General features: G+C 36.7%; 3 protein-coding genes across 4 annotated transcripts in view; all 3 read right to left on the reverse strand.

Annotated features, from left to right (window-relative positions):
- Window positions 1-86: 86 nt before the first annotated feature.
- Window positions 87-16,421, reverse strand: part of LOC116168528 (phospholipase A1-like) — a 17,598-nt gene continuing 1,263 nt past the window's right edge. The window contains exons 1-4 of one of the 2 annotated variants that reach the window (XM_031484427.1): window positions 1,444-1,595; window positions 1,192-1,323; window positions 393-1,142; window positions 87-345 (exon numbers count right to left, since the gene is read on the reverse strand). In XM_031484427.1, the coding sequence (XP_031340287.1) occupies window positions 113-345; window positions 393-1,142; window positions 1,192-1,234 (1,026 nt within the window). In that variant the 5' untranslated portion in view covers window positions 1,235-1,323; window positions 1,444-1,595 and the 3' untranslated portion in view covers window positions 87-112. Of the gene's footprint in view, window positions 346-392; window positions 1,143-1,191; window positions 1,324-1,443; window positions 1,596-16,421 lie in introns of those variants that run through there. The other variant, XM_031484428.1, reaches the window with a different exon arrangement.
- LOC116168530 (phospholipase A1-like) lies at window positions 2,974-4,303 on the reverse strand. Its single transcript, XM_031484429.1, has 3 exons — window positions 4,171-4,303; window positions 3,372-4,121; window positions 2,974-3,324 (listed from the first exon to the last, which is right to left on the reverse strand). Exons 1-3 carry the CDS (start codon window positions 4,211-4,213, stop codon window positions 3,092-3,094), a joined length of 1,026 nt encoding a protein of 341 aa, XP_031340289.1. The 5' UTR covers window positions 4,214-4,303; the 3' UTR covers window positions 2,974-3,091.
- LOC116168527 (phospholipase A1-like) lies at window positions 6,077-7,546 on the reverse strand. Its single transcript, XM_031484426.1, has 3 exons — window positions 7,395-7,546; window positions 6,480-7,232; window positions 6,077-6,424 (listed from the first exon to the last, which is right to left on the reverse strand). Exons 1-3 carry the CDS (start codon window positions 7,438-7,440, stop codon window positions 6,180-6,182), a joined length of 1,044 nt encoding a protein of 347 aa, XP_031340286.1. The 5' UTR covers window positions 7,441-7,546; the 3' UTR covers window positions 6,077-6,179.

Genomic DNA, 16,421 nt, shown 5'->3' on the forward strand with positions numbered 1-16,421 from the left:
TTTAGTGTTTAAATCGTTATTTTTACAAGTAAATAGAACCTAATGTAGTATGAAGGAGTTTTTCTGAAAAACCACGCAACCGGCAATTGTTTATTTAGAAAATTTTATACATTTACTCATATGGCAACATTCCTTGTCCATATGGACGCGTATCTCGTGTTCTAATCATAAAATTCTTAGCCGGTTTGGGTATCGTCTTGCATTCTTCGCCCATAAGCGTATACACTTCCGTAACAATATTCGGGTGGCAATATCTCGAGCAAAGACTACAACTTACCGCGATTAACTGACTGGAATGTATACTTTCGGTCATGTATTCTACACTACGTAGACTGCTGCACAAGGCTAAAAGTACAAATTAAAACACAATAAGGTGGTCATTTAAGTCTTACTGGCAGCCACCGGGGCGCTTTCGACAGTTGGTGACGGATCACGGCAACCTGGTTGCGGACGCACTTCGCAATTCGGATGAAAATCGACTTTCCCGCAATTTTTCCACATTCCAAATGAGCTCGTGGTGTGTATGACGTCGACGAACAACGCGTCGGTTTTCGTGAGGCTTTTGTTCGCAGCCGCTCTCTCGTAGAGGGGTCCTGCTGCATCCAACCCAGTTATTCTGCCAATGTCTTGGTCGCATTGCAACCTGACATACCTGCCAAGATATCCAGCGATTTGTGCACCGAATGAGTAACCCACCACATGCATTTGGCTCATTTCTAGTTCAACGGTTCTGCTAAGCTGACATAGGAACTTTGCCGCACGTAACCCGATCGAAGGCACTTCACAGTGAACGTAGGTGTATGGCTGCAGGGCTATTTTAGACCAATCTACGATGATCAAATTGCAGTCATACCGTTCTAGGTATGCATCTCGCATCTCTTTAAAGAACGGCGTGTCATGACTTGTAAGCCAGCCCGGTATTAGCACGATCGTCTCTTTGTCTGGTAAGACTTGGACCAAATTGGAGGAAGATAGTACAATTGGCGTTTCTTTATGGTCACGGTTGAATAAAAGAAATTGAGGGATGGTCCCAGGTTTGTGATTCGTACAATTTTCCACTACCTCTTTATTACTGTGAATTAAACCCAGTTCTTTGAGCGTTTGTGCTGGAAGTTCTCCTACTTTTGGATCCAGAGATTGCACTACAATTTTGTTTGTCGGTTTTGAAGATGCCGCTTTTACAAAACTCACCTCCGGCGACAAAAAGTAGAATCAGCAGCAGTTCGTTTGGCATGGTTCTCTGCAAGTCAGTCACTTGTCTAATGCTATCGTCTGAAACCAGGTATCTCCCTTTTAATGGAATATGTTATCGTAGTCTTGTATCTGTAAGTACCTTTATCTAAACTAAACGAATGGTATCGCGAAGTTAAATATGATTTGTCAGAATGAATGAGCTACCTAAGCAAAGGAGTAGAAGACAACTCTGATGTGAACTCTGATTACCTTATAGTAGGGTTCCTAAATGGGCCCGTTTCTAATCATTGAATAAGTTGGTTTGGTTTGGGAAATATTCGCCCTATATTGGTTGCCAAGGGCATTCACAGAGAGGTTTCAGTGTACCCTTAAAACATTTCTAGCAGATTATTTCTATTACTCTCATTCTATCTACACTCAACGGTGGGCATCTACGGGTAAATAAAAATTGTCTCGTTTACGCGTCGACTTGTGTGTACTTTATTGTGGATGTACACAATAGAAAAACCTAAGAATCATTTAACTCTGAAGTCGTGAACATTTGAGAAGTCGAAAGAGTTTGCTCAAACGCGAGAAGTCAAAGAATCTTGAGCAAGAACCATCTGGATTTGTAGAATTTGAAATTTAACAATCGGAACTTAAAAATGATCAGTCCCAAGATATGGCGAAACTGAAGAATTTGAATAAATCTTTTTTTATATATAGCTAATTATATTATTTCATATTTTTCAAATTTTTGAAATGACCGTCGGCCATTTTTATTGATTGGTAACCAATGAATACAATAAAAACAACATAATCAATGAATCCATGGCCTACTATTTAAAAACCGTAAAAAAACAGGTTTTTATTTTTGGGTTATGGCTAAAATATGGGTTTTCATACATCAATGTAATCAGGAAAAGGAATGCAAAAAATTGACGTTTACATATACAGGGTGTTGCATTTAAAAAATACCAACTTTGGGTGAAATCTCAGAAAAGGGAGCCAAAAACTTTTTTTTACTACGCCACTAGATTCTACGTAAAAATATCTAAAATAAGCAGTTTTTACCTGTTATCTCTCTTACATATCTTAATATGATCCACCCCAAAAGTATGTGTACAGATCAGGCCGATTGTTTCGTGGCGAGTGTGTAACGATTGTTGCAACTGTTAAACAATTATGCAATTATGGAACGATTGTAAGAAATTGAGAATAGATACTATAAAATCAGTCTTCATTATAATGGACCGCACAGTAACTAGAAGGTAGCGTTTTCCACATCTGCATTGTCAAAGCAAAAGCAAAGATATGGGGCAAAGCAAGTATGAAATTTTCTGTACACAAAATTCGAGAAATGTCAGAAATTAAAACATGAAAAATTAAAAAATTAATCACAATTCGCAACCCACTCGACCCTGATTACATTATTTCCAATTTTTTTGAGTGAGTATCTTCTTCCGAGGCGAGGAGGGGGGATGATACTTATGATATTGCAATATGATAAGGACGAGCGTGCAAAATTGTTAATAAATCGCTAAACGCACACAATCAAATTGTTATAAAATTTAGACGATTTACGCCTGTTTTACGGGCCACACGTGACCATATACCTATAACTTTTGGCGTGGTTGAAAAATGACATATCTGTGTCTTTATCGGATGATTAACATCATTCTCATTATGAAGTTTTTGAACACCCTTCAGCCCAAAACTGCCCTAGATCTTGATCTAGGTATTCCGACTATTGCGAAACGCATTGTATCTATGGAAGCAAACTAAGTTTGATCTGTTTGTGGTTTTAATCGTTATTTTTACATGTAAGTAAATGCACTAATATGCAGTTGGGAAAGAACCTAATTTTGTAGTATAAAGGCTCTGCTCTTCAATTTTTTTATTCGTAAATGTTATCAATTTACTGATATGGCAACATTCCTTGTCCATACGGACGCTTATCTCGTGTTCTAATCATAAAATTCTTAGCCGGTTTTGGTATCGTCCTACATTCTTCGCCCATAAACGTATACACTTCCGTAATAATATCCGGGTGGCAATACCTCGAGCAGAGACTACAGCTTACCGCAATTAACTGAGTGGACTGTATACTTTCTGTCATGTATTCAACACTACGTAGACTGCTGCACAAGGCTAAAAGTACAAATTAAAACACGTTAACGTGGTCATTTAAGTCTTACTGTCAGCCACCGGGGCGCTTTTGTCAGTTGGTGAAGGATCGCGGCAACCCGGCTGCGGACGCCATTCGCAATTGGGATGAAAATCGACTTTCCCGCAATTTTTCCACATTCCAAATGAGCTCGTGGTGTGTATGACGTCGACGAACAACGCGTCGGTTTTGGTAAGACTCTTGTTCGCAGCCGCGCTCTCGTAGAGTGGTCCGGCTGCATCTAATGCAGTTATTCTTCCAATCTCTTGGTCGCATTGCAACCTGACGTATCTGCCAAGGTATCCAGCGATTTGAGCGCCGAATGAGTAACCCACCACATGCATTTGGTTTAGTTCTAGTTCAACGGTTCTGCTAAGCTGACATAGGAACTTTGCCGCGCGTAACCCGATCGATGGCACTTCACAGTGAATGTAGGTGTAAGGCAGCAGGGCGATTTTAGACCAATCTACGATGATCAAATTGCAGTCATACCGTTCTAGGTATGCATCTCGCATCTCTTTAAAGAACGGCGTGTCATGGCTTGTGAGCCACCCCGTTATTAGCACGATCGTCTCTTTTTCTGGTAATACTTGGTCCAAATTGGAGGAAGATAGTACAATTGGGGTCTCTCTATGGTCGCGGTTGAATAAAAGAAACTGAGGAATGGTTCCAGGTTTATGATTTGTGCAATTTTCCGCGACTTTTTTATTACTGTGAATCAAATCCAGTTCTTTGAGCGTTTCATCGGGCAAATCTCCTACTGTTGGCTCCAGGGAATGCGCTAGAATTTTGTTTGTCGGTTTCGAGGATGCCGTTTTTACAAAACTCACCTCCGGCAACAAAAAGTAGAATCACCAGCAGTTTGCATGCCATGGTTCTCTGCAAGTCACTTCACTTGTCTAATGCTATCGTCTAAAACCAGGTATCTCCCTTTTAATGGAATATGTTATCGTAATCTTGTATCTGTAAGTACCTTTATCTAAACAAATTGTATCGCAAATTGAAAGATGAGAGTTGTCAGTACGAATTAAATACCTAAGCAAAGGAGTAGAAGACAATAGCGGTCAAATTGTTACCACCCCAGAATTTCAAACGAAACCTGAATTTGTACAACAATCAACTTTGCATTTTTGCATTTTTGCACTTGTTGACTTATTAGGAGGTTTATTTGATTTTTTAAATGTTGTTTGGACTTATAAGCCCTGCGTTATAATAATGTGCCATTTTGTAAATTATGAACGCACTATTCTCAAACACATGCGTTCGCTTCTGCACTTCCTACAAAACTGCCTAATAAGCTACTAAATGTACTTACTGTTCATGTTATACGTTGTTCACACTACAGAGTTAGAGTAGCTGTTGTTCACGTTACTGAATCGGTCATATACCTATGCGAATGTTCCCATAAACGCGAGTCTACTGTATTTCCTTTGGGAACCCGTTTAAAGATTATTTTTCTTCTGTACGCCTGTACTTTTCTACTGACTTCTTGTCTACCTGCATAAGGGCTTATCAGTTTTGGCTGTCACCACATATCTTTGTAGTGGTTTCTCTTTCTCTTTTTGATGTCTGTGGCTGTGCTCTATTGAAGCGTTTTACAGATTTGTATTTACACATAATCAGCACGAGGGATGTACATTTATGACGTAGCATTTCCTTAATACGTTATTTTTTAGGTCTTTATCTTCCCTCACGTATGCCTTTATCTTTCCTTATAGTTCTATTATCTATCCTCATTCTTCCCTCAAATTTCCTCGCAGTTTTCCTCAAGTTCTCTTATCCTCCCTCACAATTCCTCAGTTTTACCCACAGTTTCTTTATCCTTCCTCAAATTTAACTGTTCTCATCGTTGGACCAGTGCATTTTGGATTACTTTTATTACCTTTTACATACGCAGTACGTGAATGACATCACATTTTTTATCTGGACCCACCATCTTACAAGATTGACATTGGCGACATCACGTGATCTACCTGATTCTACCTACATTAACCTGGTGATTCTACCTCATTTTATCAACATTACTCTCGACTTCAAGTCTGTACCTGGAAATTTCGGGACATATATTTTCAAAAGAGCATTTTTTAAAGAAGGGTATCCAAAATTATAGAAAGGTTGTTACCTGTCTGCGTACTTTAAATTTGTGACCAGTGGCGTACTTTTGCATGGTAATGGAGGGGGAGCACTAATAGTTTTCATTATAATATATTATTAAAGACCACACTTTTTTCGATATAGCATTATAAAAGAATGAAAATAGTGGCTTTATACTCCGAAAATCGTGTATTGGTGTAAACGTGGAAATCGATAAAGATGTATACCATTTTTGTAATCTTGGCGAATGTCCGAATTGGAAATAAAAGGTATTAACTGCAGTTGAGCATTGTGGGGCGAATTAATTGTGTCATTGTGACCGTACATACTCTCATGTGTCAAAATTAACTTAAATTAATAAGGCAAGGTGAACAAGGATCATTGGTAAACTTTATTGTTGAGGCATCGTGTAATTTGAACCTTTACTGACAATAGTGACACAGTAACACAATTTTTCTTAAGATAAAGCTTTTTTCTGCCTTGTTTCTGGTGAACGGAAAACGTCACCTTGGCTGAATTTTGTAATTAATTATTATTAGATGGTTATGGATGCACTGGCTAATTTTTGTGGCTAGCAAACCATATGAGCAAGCGGAATTTATGGTCACAAACAATAAAACAAACAAACATAATACACGTAGGTATACTACGTAGAAAGTTGTATTGTAAATAAAAAACGGTTATACATATATCTTAGAAAAAATAAATAGTTTTCAAATACTATACGGTAAAACAGGTAGGTACATCATACATCGGCGTACGGTTGCCACACCTTGAAATATGGCGGAGTGCTGTACGTGCTCAGGGTGAAAGCTTTAGATTTCCTCGATTGCGTTTTTAAAACTGCCTTTTCACCCATTGGCATGTACCTGTCATTTCCGTAATCTGGACGGCAGAGACGGGGACACATCAGGCAGCTTGCTGCGATTGCGTTTCCGTGTCTAATACTTTCCACCATGTATTCCAAACTCCGTATATGACTGCACATAACTGAAATACAAAGGAAAGTAAGACCAATACATTTAAATCACATCGAACTTCTGACCTTCAGAAAGTAGAGTATCGCCAGTAATTGGAGACTCCAACTCACATCCCGGTTGTCTTTGGCCACAGTTTGGGTAGAAGTCTAGGTCTCCGTGATTATTTAAAATACCAAATACTTCGTTGTCCGTGTGAATTATGTCGACCATCTTCGCATTCGATTTCGAGAGCATCAGGTCTTTGCCGGGCGAGCTGAATAGGGCTCTGGATGGGTCGAGTCCGGTTATTCTTCCCACTTCCGCCCTACATTTGGGTTTGACTTCTTGAGATAGTAAGCCGGCAATATGAGCCCCCATTGAATGGCCGACGATGTGAATTTTATTCAAATCTAAATTTATCTTTTCGTGCCAATGGCACAAAACTTTGGAGGTGAATTGCGCGATGTTTGAGGCGTGACAGTACGAAAGGTGGTACAGTTGCTTCGCCGACTTGCTCCAGTCGATTAGTATAACGTTACAGTCATACTGTTGAAGGTACGCGTCTTTGAGTTCGTGCATTTGCTGGTCTTTTGACGAGGACAACCAGCCGTGGATCAAGATTTTGATGTCTTTGCCATCGGCGAGCTCTTTGGCGTCGCTTACGTTCAATTCAATGGGTGTGGTCAAGTGTTCGCGATTGTACAGATGGAAATGCAGTTGCGGTTTTAAACGCCGTTTGCAATTTACTGGTAACTTCAGATCTGGATTCCGTACCATATCTTGCACTTGCTGCGATATATCTTTGGGCAACTCCCCGAGACTTACATTGTACGATATCACTGAAACAAAGCCGTTTATTATCACACGAACTTTAAACTAGAACATTTCAACAAGTTCGATAAATGTCTTAAAATTATCGCTGCACTTCATATAACACTCACAAGGAATGGATCGCGTTATTTTTGTAAGGCACGATAAAGACAATTTTGAAAATAACTTACCTCCCACCGCGGAGTACAAGGCGAAAATAGCACAAGAGAGCAACATCTTTTTGAAGAATAAGTGTACGGATTCGTATGTGAGTTTATATATGAGAGCGTAGACGTCATGGGGGGTAATACGTAAGTCATTGTTTTGATTACGAAAAGAAGTTGATTGGAGCTCTATCACAAAATATTTTTTTGGATTCCTTATTTCCTTATCTCTCTTATGGAGAAATACGATTAATTAGGTGCATCAATGTTTCCATGTAGGGAACTATTACCCAAATTAATACCAAAAGTGCTAATCATTCCGATAACGATAAGACCAAGTACTGTTGGGAAGTAGCAATCCAAATTCATCTTTTTTATACGGAATTATCATACATTAATATCATAGAGGTACATTTCCAGCGAGCGGTTTCATTAGTAAAACAGAACGTGACCAAATTTTTATGTAGCTTCTCTGCGTCATAACTTTATTATCTAAGTAATTGCTTGTTGCTATTATAGATATTATAATTATTTATAGATTTTGTGTTAGTCAAGCTCTCATAACCGTACTGCCCCCAGCCGAGGTTGGGATGTTTACCCGTTATCTTTTTTTTCCACCTTACGTTTCAAAGTCCAATCGGTAATGACGGGTGTTGGTATTTTAACAAGGGAAGTAGCTAATTAAATTGTTGGTCAGAGCTCATTATTAAGATGCGACCGAGGATGCGACCAGTCTACTGTAAACTTGCCTTTCATAAAGGCGGCTACAGACACACATACATTCCTCGAGATATGTACGCCCATACACATCTCAAGGAAGGTTTCTGTGTCTGTAGCCGCCTTTAGAAATCTGTATCCTTCTGTAACCTACGCTTACGGTCATAAGGGGCGCTCGAGAGTCATGTAAACACACATCACAATTGCTAATCCGCGGTCATCGCCAATTACGTCCCGTCCCTGGCTCTAAGACCTCCTGGACCTCCGAATGCTCCGATCGGCAATTGGGGTAGAATGCGTCGTTGTAGATGATATCCTGAAGGGCCAATATGATGTCTATTTGAGAAAGGGGTTCGCCGTGTCCACGTGTATTGTTTAAAATCAGTTCTTGCTTCGGCCTTCTGACTATGACTCGCAGCCCTCCCTGCGAAAACGCCTGCAGGTCGATATCGACCCCTGTTTTTGTTAGCAATGAGGCCTTAGATTTGTCGTATTCGGTCGACACCATGACCAGAAACTCGGCAGTATAATCATCGGGCGCTAGGAATATATCCGGATATCGTCAGGGGTTTTACAATAACAAAGCACGGCCAACACGACGGCTTGCACTATTCACTCACCACCTACACTTGGGACACACTCGCATTCTAGGGTTATACTTCAATACTCCCTACTTAGCAATGCCCTACGGTCGTAACCAGAGCGTACGCAACTTTCCCTTAAGATCCTTGCACCCATCTGTGCACAATTGCGCATACTTGATCAGTCAGCTTGTCACATTTGTCAAATAGGGGTTGAGTTGACATACTTTTTCCACCATAAAATACCGTTCTTACAAATCTATGCATCTTTCTTGATGAGGTTGTAGCATCCCAAAACAAGGAAAGGAACAGGCACTGGCCTACTATTAGAACCGCCTCCCCTTCGAGCACCCATCATCTCACGTGTGGAATTACTTGAATGACGACTTTAGTCAGGGGGGTAGTACAAAGGGCCCGAATTTGAGTCCTAGGTACGCGAGGACCCTGTCCACACTTTTATCATAATCCAGAATCCAGATGCATAATTCATTCATTTTCATGCCTACTTTAGGTCAGGAAATTTTCGTTTCCATAACAGAGGTAGTAAAACTTTACCAGACTACTTTTCCTGCCGCCTGTCAATCTACGGACCGCATCTGTCACTTTTCCGGCCGAACCTGACAGATTGACATTAATCAAAAGTTCTATATGAAAATTGAAACTTTACATTAAAATACGATTTCAGGTAAAATTTAATACAAAACTCGTCACTAAAATTACACTACTTCTTTCGAAACCTAAAGTACTCGGGCCCCTAAGGGTCCTCGTACTTCAATATTTCCTCGCCAGTAATGTGCCATTTCTCTGATTTTTATGTAAATGATTATTGTTAATGCGATTAGTCAGCAATTTCGCAAACACGATAGAAATATCTGCTATTAGTGTGCGAAAACAAAAATTTTCCATGTACGTGGAATTTAAACATGCTTCTATCATCCCATTTGTCTGTGTCTGGTTTACACCAGGTATTTCGAAAGGAATACGAACGACATGTTATTAAAAAGTCCTATTGGTGGATATCAAAATCTTTTATTTCTTGAAGAATGGATCGACCATTCCCATCTACTAAATATTTTATGGTGTAAATTGCTCCCTGCCGGGACTTTGGTATGGACCCGTGTATTCGTTAACTAATACCATTGAATAAAAATAGTGTTTTTATTCAATGCTAATACCTATAAAGCTATAAGTTTAATAAATCAACAATTACTTATGTTGTTATCTATGTTGTTGTTATATATGTAAAGACATTACGTGCGATTTGTGAAAAACAACATCTCGTATGCATTATATGTTGATGTACTTACAGTTTAAAGTCTAATTATAAAATTGTTTAATTGATTACTTAGTTGTTTGTATTTACTACTACAAAAATGTTTAATTTAATTTATCGGTAAAAATATTTTTGTATACTAACAAATGAACCATTGAATTGAATACATTCTACGCACTTGAAACTGATGTGCCATTTTGAGAATGGTAATTATTTTACATTGCGTCACAAATATATGGAATTTTTTGCTGATTATAGAGATTATAGCGTATCCTTGACATATGGTCGACTTTAGAAAAATGCCGAAAACGATGGAATTGTGCTAACAAAATATTGTTTAATGGAATATTTATGATGAATGACGGTGATGAGTCTTGGAGGAATTTTATTTACTTATATACATTATGTAATAGGTCGTTTATAACCGTTAAAATAGATAAAAACAAATTTACAGACATTATGCGGTCCAGCAAAATTACCTCCTCCGGTAATTGGCCACCATTTGATCCAAACAAATTTGTTTCTACTGAGAAATGCACCCGACTTGGTTGTGAATTATTCTGTATTGTCATGACGTCGTGAAAATGACGATTTCACAACAATTACAGGTTGGCCCATTTTGATTTTCGAACCCCAGGAGCTCAATCTCCGAAAGATCACAAATGGGTCTACACTGACCCTCAAAATATAGTTATGTTTAACATTAATTCCAATTTTTTTTCTTCATTGGGCACACTTTTCCAATTTGAAAACAGATTAAAGGAGAACGATACAAATCAACCATTCAATTTTGCCCTTGTAATCGTTAGATAGTGCCAAGTTGAGCAATTTTCCTATTTTATTAAAACATCATTTTTAATTTTTCGAAGGGAAGAGGGTAGTTTTTTATAAATCTACCTAGGTATGGAAACAAATTTTCTCATTGAGTTTCTGTAACATGTCATATTGCAATCGTTTAAGAGTAATCGGGAGCTGCTCCAGTACTTTCTAAGGGACGCAGCGGTAGGAGACGAAGTATTCGAAACTGCCAGTAAAGGTGGAGCTTAAAAATGATAAAGTATAACGTGCTATCCCTACCCTACACGCGTATAGTACCTACTCCGTTCAGTTCAGTCATTTCATTTCAATGTAACATGAATAGACAATTGAATAAGGAATTTATTTACACATATCACATATGTAGGTACTTACTCGATTTATTTTTTTTATTTCATACTGACCCGTAGATGGTCGATTACTATCAATTTACGTCCGTGAGTGTCGCTAAGCAACACTTACCGGACTGTTATTTATACTTACACCAAATTTGACATCTTCAAACAATTCATTAAAAACTCCAACATAAATTTGACCATAATTATTTATTTGGAACATTAACATTTATTGTAAAAGAACAATTTGTGGTTCCCGCACCACTAACGCCTGGGTTATTACTAGATATCGAGTTAGTAGTTTGATTCCCTCCGAGGCTCTGCTGTAGAACTGCAATAAAATTCTCGTCATGAATTGATTTATTGGAAAGCGTAAACGGGTACGAAAGATCACCTTTGAAACTCGATCAGGGTAAACGCATGTTTTGAGTTCCATAAGATACCACCAAACCCTACCCCCACCTAACCCTTAAAAAACCCTCAAAGGGTTGAAAATGCCTATTGTTGTTTTTTGGGAATACGTATCTTGAAATCAAAGCTATTTAGGGAAAAATATGAAGATAGAAAAATTTAAGCATATATATATTTTCCTATAAAACCTATACCTATACAGGGTCATTCTTGACGAGCGTCAGTTAGAAAGATATGGAAAACATTATCATAATAAAAACAAAAGAATAACAACAAGCGACTTAATTTTTTTTATCAATTTGCCACAAGAAGTAACTAAAACATGGAATATCTCGGAAACCGTTTGAAGGAGCTTTTGACATTTTGTATCAAATTAAAGGTCTGGGAAAAAGGAAAACAAGGGTGAAGAACAAAATGGGGGGTGTCATTTGAAAAAATGGAGTTATGGGTATTTAAAAGTTTAAAAGTTGAGAGCTTTGAAAAAGTGACGTAGTCTCACTTTCTTAGACTGTTACGCATACCATAAGAAAATTCGATCTTTCTTTAAAAAATCAGTGCAAACGGTGTTGCAATATCTCTCACCGTTTTCGAATAATAAATTTTTAAAGTTACCCCTGCAAATTCAATTTTTTACATAAAAAGTTGAATATCGGCGAAGCCCTTGGAGCAAAGGGTCAACTATGGGGTATCGTTGTACTCCAAATTCGACGTAGAATCCGAAAATGTAGAAAAAATAGAGGGTCCCTATTTAAAATATCAAAGTTGATGGCTACTTCCGGTATTTCCGGAAGTGGCGCCATCTTAAAAATATTTTAGTTCAATTCATCATGTGCCAAAACCCTTAAAGAACTTATTAGTTTATCTTCATTTTCAAAGGTTTTCCATATCTTTCTAACTGACGCTCGTCAAGAATGACCCTGTATATTTTCCTGTACCAGTGGCGGAGTTATGATATTAATTTTGGTTATTTTTAAAAAGACTAATGTTTTAATTTCTGATTGAAATAAAGACAAATTTTTCAAAAATATTTAGTTCATTAAGTCACTATGCCAAACAAAATTTATATACCTATGTTGCGGCCAGGAAATTGAAAACCAAATAAAGTCATGGATATTTAAAAATGTCAACATAAATTAGGACCTCTAAAAATGTTATTTTTGCCATGCACGCCATTTCTGAATGCGATACCACATCTGGGCTTTTCAACAAATAGGAAATATTATTTTGTCTATACCTACTGTAGACAAGGAAGAAATATAACAAATGACAGATTAAGGACCTTGACGTTCTCTACCAGCAATATGTAGTACAGCAAAATTTAAATAAGGATTTTATTTTAGCATAGCTTCCACCAGCTCTGAAGGCAGCTCAGTACCAATAACCATGCGTTTTTAGGACTTTTTAACAAGTATTTTCTTTGAAAAGATTAATTATATTATTAAGAAGCTCCTAGCGAGTTCAGAATTTTGGTCTTTTTGTCCGTCCGTCCGTCCGTATGTGGACAAGATAACTCCCGAACGGTTTCGAATTTTCCAATTCTGTTTTCAGTATTTCGTTTATCATCACCCAAGGAAAAGATGTTCAGTGATCCCGGAGCTCGTTTGCTATATTTGTTACAAGTTTATTCTTATTTGACTCTATCGCTTCAATTCCTCTGTAGTTTCATTATACCTTCTTTACAAAGGCCTCAAAGCTGGAAAGTAATACTGACCCGGATGATTTTCCTTTTTAGTTTCAAACATGGCTGAATAATAACTTACCAATGCAGGAGTGGATCAAGACATACATGGACCTCGAAAGGGTTCTAAAGCAAATTTTTTGCAACTGTTCGTCAGGCGGTTGCAAAAAAGCTTGCTCGTGGCGAAAAATTGGTCTAAAGTGTACCCTAGCTTGTAGAATTGTAGACAGTTATAGAGTCTGACGAATTAATATAGGTATAGAAATAATTAAAAACTTATGCTATGTTAAGTATTCATTTGCCTAAACGGATCGTATTTTAGTTACACTACCTCATAATAAGTTACCCTACTGCACTGCATAGATACCTACTGACTACAATATATTACAATATATTATCGTTTTAATGCATTAAAAAAGGGATGACATAAAAAATTAGTACTGCCACTGTTATGATTTTTTATTTCATTAGAATAGGCACGAAATGAATGTTCTTACCTAAATATTTTTGAGAAATTTCTCTAGATTTAACAAAAAAAAATAAAAAATTAGATTTATTTTTTAAAATAAAATTAACATTACAACTTCGCCACTGGTACAGCACCAAACCTACGCTTTCATTTGTCTATCTTCACATTCTTTTGCAAATAGCGTTGTTTTCAAGATATTGACAAAAAACTTAAAAAAATCCCTTTCAAAGGTAGTTTGGAGGTGACAGACACGGCGGATCACTTATGGGGTTTGGTGGTATTTTAAGGACTCCAAAATCAACTTATTTACCAAATTTCAGCTTGTCAGTAATTTTTTCACGGTTAGACTGGGTCGACCCTGACGCTTTGGTGTAATCGGGGTTGGAAAGTTTCCAGAATTTTTAACATAAAAAAAGGGATTGTATGACATAAATTCCCACATCAAATTTAAAGACAAAAAAAAAAAAATTTAAAGACAATTAATTTCTCTACAAAATGGTATTTTTACCTCGAGCTAAAGTGCAACTATCAGTGTTCGAAGCATTGTGTTGTGAATTTTCAATCGTTTTTAATAAATTTACAATATTAGCGGTCATTTTCGGAGATCCATTTTTTGGTATGTTAATCAGCAGTAGGGCTGGGCGATTACGGGTTTGAATAATCGATAATCGATTATGAAAAATAATCGATTACACTGATTAATCGATTAATCAAATAATCGATTAATCAAATAATCGATTAATCAAATAATCGTTTAATCAAATAATCGATTAATCAAATAATCGATTAATCAAATCATCGATTAATCAAATCATCGATTAATCAAATAATCGATTAATCACCTAATCGTTTAATCAAAAGTCGATTGTCACGTACAAGGAGTGATAAATATCTGTTTGTATGCATTAATACGTTAATTATTTAATAATAAAAATAAAAAATAATTCCATTACTCTTTTCATCAAATCGTTCATTACTAGGCAGATCGATTAATCAATAATCAACAAAGTGTCCCTGGTTCGAATCCGGGTTCGGGCATGGATATTTGCAAATGCATAGTGGGTTGGTTGGTAGAACAGCCTTGGCTGAAACCCTGTCCATTTGAAAATGAAGGTCAAAAATAAAAATAAATAAATAAAAATAAATGATTAGGCAGCTTACTCTCCGATGAGGTGTGCTTTAGTTTTGATGATACAATCTTAATTCATTTTAGCTGCTTAAAGTGACGTTTTAACATCCGCTATAAAATAAAATAATACTTGTGAGCTGTGAGTGCTCCTTTTTGCGTAAACTGATGATCCAGCTAATAATAATCAATTAAAATTTACTTAATAATTGATTAATCAAACAATCGATTAATCAAATAACCGATTAATCAAATAATCGATTAATCAAACAATCGATTAATCGATTAATCAAATAATCGATTAATCAAATAATCGATTAATCAAATAATCGATTAATCAAATAATCGATTAATCAAATAATCGATTAATCGATTAATTTAATAGAATAATCAAACCCGATTATCGATTATCGTTTGATTATAATCGATTAATCGATTTTTTTGCCCAACGCTAATCAGCAGAATATCTACTTCTACTCAGTTATTTTTTGATTGACAGAAATTTTATATGAAGGTTTCTAGGGGGACAGAATAGATTGACTAGACTAGTATACAATATATCGTCAATCGCAGTAATTATAAGAAATAACGAAAATATACCAGCGCACGCCTATGACTGCTCACATCCCCAGCATGTATTGCCGAAGTAGGTACCATCCCCATACATTGCTGCTGCACATTTTTAATTTCTCACTTCAAATACCTATATGTTTGGTGGAAAATATTTGTTATCCGCTACGGCGCTACTTCTATGTAAAAATAATTATACTCTTTCGTAGGCCGGGTGGTTTATTACTCCTAGGTCTGAGACATACTATCTATAAATAAATTTGATTGTTGTACGAAATGTAGCAAAAAAATTGCAAACATTCTGACGGAAAGACCAACCTTAATTACATACCTATACCTATGTGCAAATTACGCACATTAATTCTGAAGAACAAAAATATACTGTTTACTTTTAATAAAAACTTGTTAATTTGAGGGTTCAAAATTGTGCTAACCAACAATCAATTTCGAATAATTTCAATGCTACTTTGTTTTGAGGTACAACAATTTTATCATTGCACGGAATTGTCTCACATTTGTGTCCCATGTAATAATTGCCTTGGACGCAAATGAAGCGAGCGAAAGGTTTCCGACACATAATCACAGTTAAAAGATAAGAAAATTTCCTTGCATTTTTAGCACCTCCCATAAATGCATTTGTCTCACAAGTTTCTCTGTCTATATAAAAGTTCGGTAATTTGCCGTAATGTGACGCTAAGATACAGACTTAAATATTTGCAAAACAGTGCCTCCGTTCTCCCCATAAAATTACAAAAACGGACTGTCTTTTTAATGATCTTTTTGTATATACTAATAAATAAAGAGCTAATGTATGCCTCTCTAATAGTAAAATTTTCATTTTTTGCTTTTTTAAGAAGAAATTGATTTTTAAAAATCACTAAAATGTCGCAACTTTAACGCCATATATTTTGTTTTTTTCGATTGTTTTTAAAAAAAGTGGCATTAGAGAAGCACGGCGGCATTCTTTCTGAATCGATATCACTCATCACATCAGTAAAATACCTTTGTCATACTTTAAATTTATAGGGACAACGTAGAGATGTTTAGGCATTTAATATGCGGAGTCCTGATTCCTCTT

This window comes from Photinus pyralis, unplaced genomic scaffold (genome assembly GCF_008802855.1).
Source record: "Photinus pyralis isolate 1611_PpyrPB1 unplaced genomic scaffold, Ppyr1.3 Ppyr1.4_LG4, whole genome shotgun sequence".
Lineage (NCBI taxonomy): Eukaryota > Metazoa > Arthropoda > Insecta > Coleoptera > Lampyridae > Photinus > Photinus pyralis.

Excerpts from the sequence above, each read along its gene's own strand:
- LOC116168527 (XM_031484426.1), bottom strand. The coding sequence starts at position 7,440 with ATGTTGCTCTCTTGTGCTATTTTCGCCTTGTACTCCGCGGTGGGAG. Across the intron at positions 7,233-7,394 it reads CTTGTACTCCGCGGTGGGAG|TGATATCGTACAATGTAAGT; the intron begins GTAAGTTATTTT and ends GCTTTGTTTCAG. Across the intron at positions 6,425-6,479 it reads CGATACTCTACTTTCTGAAG|TTATGTGCAGTCATATACGG; the intron begins GTCAGAAGTTCG and ends TTTGTATTTCAG.
- LOC116168530 (XM_031484429.1), bottom strand. The coding sequence starts at position 4,213 with ATGGCATGCAAACTGCTGGTGATTCTACTTTTTGTTGCCGGAG. Across the intron at positions 4,122-4,170 it reads TCTACTTTTTGTTGCCGGAG|CGCATTCCCTGGAGCCAACA; the intron begins GTGAGTTTTGTA and ends ACAAAATTCTAG. Across the intron at positions 3,325-3,371 it reads AAGCGCCCCGGTGGCTGACA|CCTTGTGCAGCAGTCTACGT; the intron begins GTAAGACTTAAA and ends TTGTACTTTTAG.